We start from the raw sequence: 3975 nt of genomic DNA, 5'->3' as shown, positions 1-3975 counted from the left end.
TTTGTTAAAAATCAAATCAATTTAAATGATCCTACTAACCGAGTTTTTGTAAATACCAGTAAGTTATTTTGGTTCAAAAAAAGACATAAAATCATAATAAATTGAACCGTTTTCTTTTCCGGTTCCTATCCAACCCAATGGAACCCATTTTTAAAACATTATGTTCAAGATCATATAAACCAAACTTATCTTCTCATATAATAAAAAAATATAAAAATTAACTAACTAAGTTGGGTAGTTGGGGTGAATCTAGGATGATGCAAAGCAAAAGTAGGAGATTTCATTTACTTGTGTGTTTATACAAAAAGTACACTATAGTGCCTGTGTGACAGCACACACTAGATTACACATGCAATCCAAGAAACGTATACAAACGTATACACGATTACCATATTTACCACATTTTGACCCTGCATTCCTTTACTCACACTGATCTGCTACAATCAGCTACACCGAACCCCACTCTTCGATTCACAATATCAAATTCCACCCACTGATTTTGTTGATGAAAATTCCCTATAATATTACTAGGAACACCTAGTCCTTCCGATCGTCCGATCCCCAAGCAACTAATCCCACGGCCCACATCATCCAATACCCTCTCTTTTCCAATCACTACTTCCACACCCTTGTCAAGTTCAAACACCATGTTCCCTATCAACCGTCCGATCTCCATCGCATTTCCTTGAAAACACAAATCCAACGATCCACGGTACACGTACCCTTTTTTGTATCTTGACCCGGCGAGTCGGAGAATCTCTTCCCGGATCTTTTTATACGCTTCGTCCACTAAGTACGTGTACTCAGTACCTGAGTCGATCAGTGTCTGACCGGACCCACCAGCGTCCGGTCGAAACACTGATCGCGAAATATTTAATCGTTTCACTCCGATTCGGATACCGTTTAACCCGAGGGTGTATGCATAAGGGTCAAAATTGGGAGAGTGTTGACTATTGGGAAAAGTCAAAATGTCAACGTATTTAAATGTTTTGGAGTAAGGATTTTGACCTAGGTAAAAAGCTCCGGAGGGTTTAATTTTGGCATTATTTTGACGTGTAGGAGTACAATAAGAGAACTTGGAAATTTTAGCTTGTGAAGCGAAGGACAATCGTCCGAGGTTCATTCCCAAAATACCCTCGGCCTCGTCGGAAGCAGTAGCACATCCGAGGGTGATAGGAGGGGTACTTTGGTAACGAGAAAACGTAATTTTTTCTCTGACTAAATTACCCTCGGCGAGAGTACCATCTGCGTAGAAGTAAGAGTAGTGGCAAAGGCGATTTTGGTCACAGGTGGTGGGGAGGGTAAAATCGGGAACTCGTGGTTTACAAATAGGGTGATTACAGGGGAGGATAGAGAAAGAGGAAGAGAGAGACGGATCAAACGACGCCGTAGGGGTTTTGTTGTGGCACTGGATCCATGATAACTGGCTACCGGTGTCTAAAACCATCTGTTGCGCTTGTGGTGGAGTTCCGATTGGGAGAGAAACAATCAAAGCCATTGAATACTTGAACGATAGCTTGTGATTGGGATTCGACGTCGATGATGGTGTTGATTGAGGGAGGGAATTGTGTAGAAGTTTAGTTGCAGCGGATTTGTGAGAGAGAGGAAGGTAAGAGAGAGAGAAGGAGAGAGAGTTGTTTAATGGGGTGTTCTGAATTGAGAAGGAGAAGGAGTTGATGAAGAGGAGGAAGACGATGAAGCAGTTGGAGTGGAGTGTAAGAGGAGCCATGGAGGAGAAGGGAGGAGAGTGGTGGTGGTGAGTTAATATGGTTGAAAGGGAGAATTGTGGGGTTTATATTTGGAAGAGAAAGGGGGACAAGAGTCGGAAAAGAACAATACAAAGCCGAAAGAGGGAAGCAAAAACGCGTTTTTTAAGTTTTTGGGGAGAGATAGTTGGGTGGTTGGGCTTTGCTTGAAATTCAGTCATGCTATGTTCTATTCTTTTAGTTTATTTTTATACGATACTAAATTAATTAAATATAATATAAAAATGAAAAAAATTAATTTGGTATATAAAGTTATTGCTTTTTGTTTTAATAAAACAGTAATGTTTGCTTTTTAATTTATCTTTTTTGCTTTGTATTTTTAAATGTTTTAAAGTGTATAAAACATTCATTTTTGTATGGTTTTTTTTATTGTAAATGAAATTGAGAATTTTATTATCTATGTATATATAATTCTTTTTTATTATGTGGATTTAAAATAATTTTTTTATTATAATTTATTTTGGATATATATATGTATAGTAAAACATGTTTGGAACATGTATGTCGAATCAAAAACTATTTATCATTAAGAGGATTCACAATTATAAAGATTTTTCATCATACTTTTTATAACATTAAAAATGTTATTGTGTCCTCGTTATAAACCAAAAAAATTCATCAACTTATTAAGGTTCCATCAATTATATTTTATTTCATTTTAATATTTTATTTTTGTATAAATTAATATATCTTATATTAAATCAATATAGTTACATATTATATATGTATTAATATTTAATCTTTTTCTATATTTAAATAATACTTTATCTTCTTATATATATATATATATATATATATATATATATATATATATATATATATATATATATATGTGTGTGTGTTTTCGGATTGCTAACATATTTATATTATATGTTTTTATAAAATTATATTTAGTTGTTAAAACATTTTAAAATTTCTAATGTACTTTGTGAAAATATATTATAAAAAATAAACATGTAAATGAGAACAAAATAAAACGTAAAACATTCTATCCCACTATAACAATATTTATTTTCAATCTTGGAACTAAATATAAGATATATTTTTTATACCGATGAAATAAACATCAAATAATTTGGCAAATACATTATACATATGGCTTTCCACATGATTTGATTTACCATATTCTCCCACTCAAGTGCATGTATGGCTTCAATTTGGTTGCCTACTTTCTTTCTTTTAGTTAAGATATACAAAATAATGAAATATCATTGGAATATTATTATTTTCAATTAAATGTATATAAAAAATTATTACATCATAATATCTTGTTCAAATAACTAAATGGTCCTTCTGGCATAATGAAAACAGAAAAGTATAACTTCAGTTCTAGTTTCGATTTCATTACAACGAGTATTTATATCGTTTCAATTTATCAAATTTATCTTATTTTGTTTTTTTTTCCTTCTTATTTTGTTCTTTTGTCCCTTATTTTTTTTTTTTTTTTTTTTTTTTTTTTTTTTTTGTAATTATATATATTTTACATATCTTTTGTTATTATATTAATTGAAGCAATAAATTAAAAAAACTATAAAAGAGGTCCACGTGATTTATTGTTTTTTTTTATTTAGATTGATTACATTTTTGTTAGTTTTAAGACTAGGGAAATCAAATAAATAAATAAATAAATAAATAAATAATAAAAATAAAAATTAAAAAGTCTTTATATTTTGGTTCTATGGACAAAAAAGTTATTTTATTATTATTATTATTATTTTTTTTTTGCAATTTATCCATTAAAATCGATAAACACTTGCAAAATAACCCTTATAACTGGTTAATGTATATTTTAAAGGTTAAATTGCAAAAATAAATAAATAAATAAAATTTATGTTTAAAGACTTTTTTGAAGATTTTATTTTTTATATATACTAAATTTATTTGAAGAAAACTTATATATATTTATTAAATAACTCAAAATAAAGATAAATTTTTATTAAAAAACATAATAATGATAATTTATGTAATTTTTGGAATTTTTTGTGATTATCTTTAATAAAGATCATTACTACAATCATAAAAATATTATCTATATCTTATATAACTTAAGAAGATCTTGTTGATTTGTCGCAATAACTGCATTTCTAGACCAAACGTTTACCATAAAACTACCACTTACCAAAGATCCTTTCACAATCGAACGACGCCTCAGAAAATAAAGGTTTATCAGATGTTGTTATTCCTAAATAGAGCTCCATTATACACACTA

The 3975-nt window shown here is 29.9% G+C and overlaps 1 protein-coding gene across 1 annotated transcript; it reads right to left on the bottom strand.

Annotated features, from left to right (window-relative positions):
* Nucleotides 1-255: 255 nt before the first annotated feature.
* Nucleotides 256-1907, bottom strand: LOC145159953 (aspartic proteinase PCS1-like). The gene has a single exon (XM_079079006.1). The coding sequence runs from the start codon at nucleotides 1727-1729 to the stop codon at nucleotides 425-427; it is 1305 nt and encodes a 434-aa protein (XP_078935132.1). The 5' UTR covers nucleotides 1730-1907; the 3' UTR covers nucleotides 256-424.
* Nucleotides 1908-3975: the final 2068 nt, after the last annotated feature.

This window comes from Lactuca virosa, chromosome 2, assembly GCF_052849685.1.
Source record: "Lactuca virosa cultivar CGN04683 chromosome 2, Lactuca_virosa_CGN04683_v6, whole genome shotgun sequence".
NCBI classification, from domain to species: Eukaryota; Viridiplantae; Streptophyta; class Magnoliopsida; order Asterales; family Asteraceae; genus Lactuca; species Lactuca virosa.
This window is presented reverse-complemented; position numbering and strand designations above follow the sequence as displayed.

What these genes read in the sequence shown, in the direction of transcription:
- LOC145159953 (XM_079079006.1), bottom strand. Translation starts at nt 1,729, where the DNA reads ATGGCTCCTCTTACACTCCACTCCAACTGCTTCATCGTCTTCCTCCTC.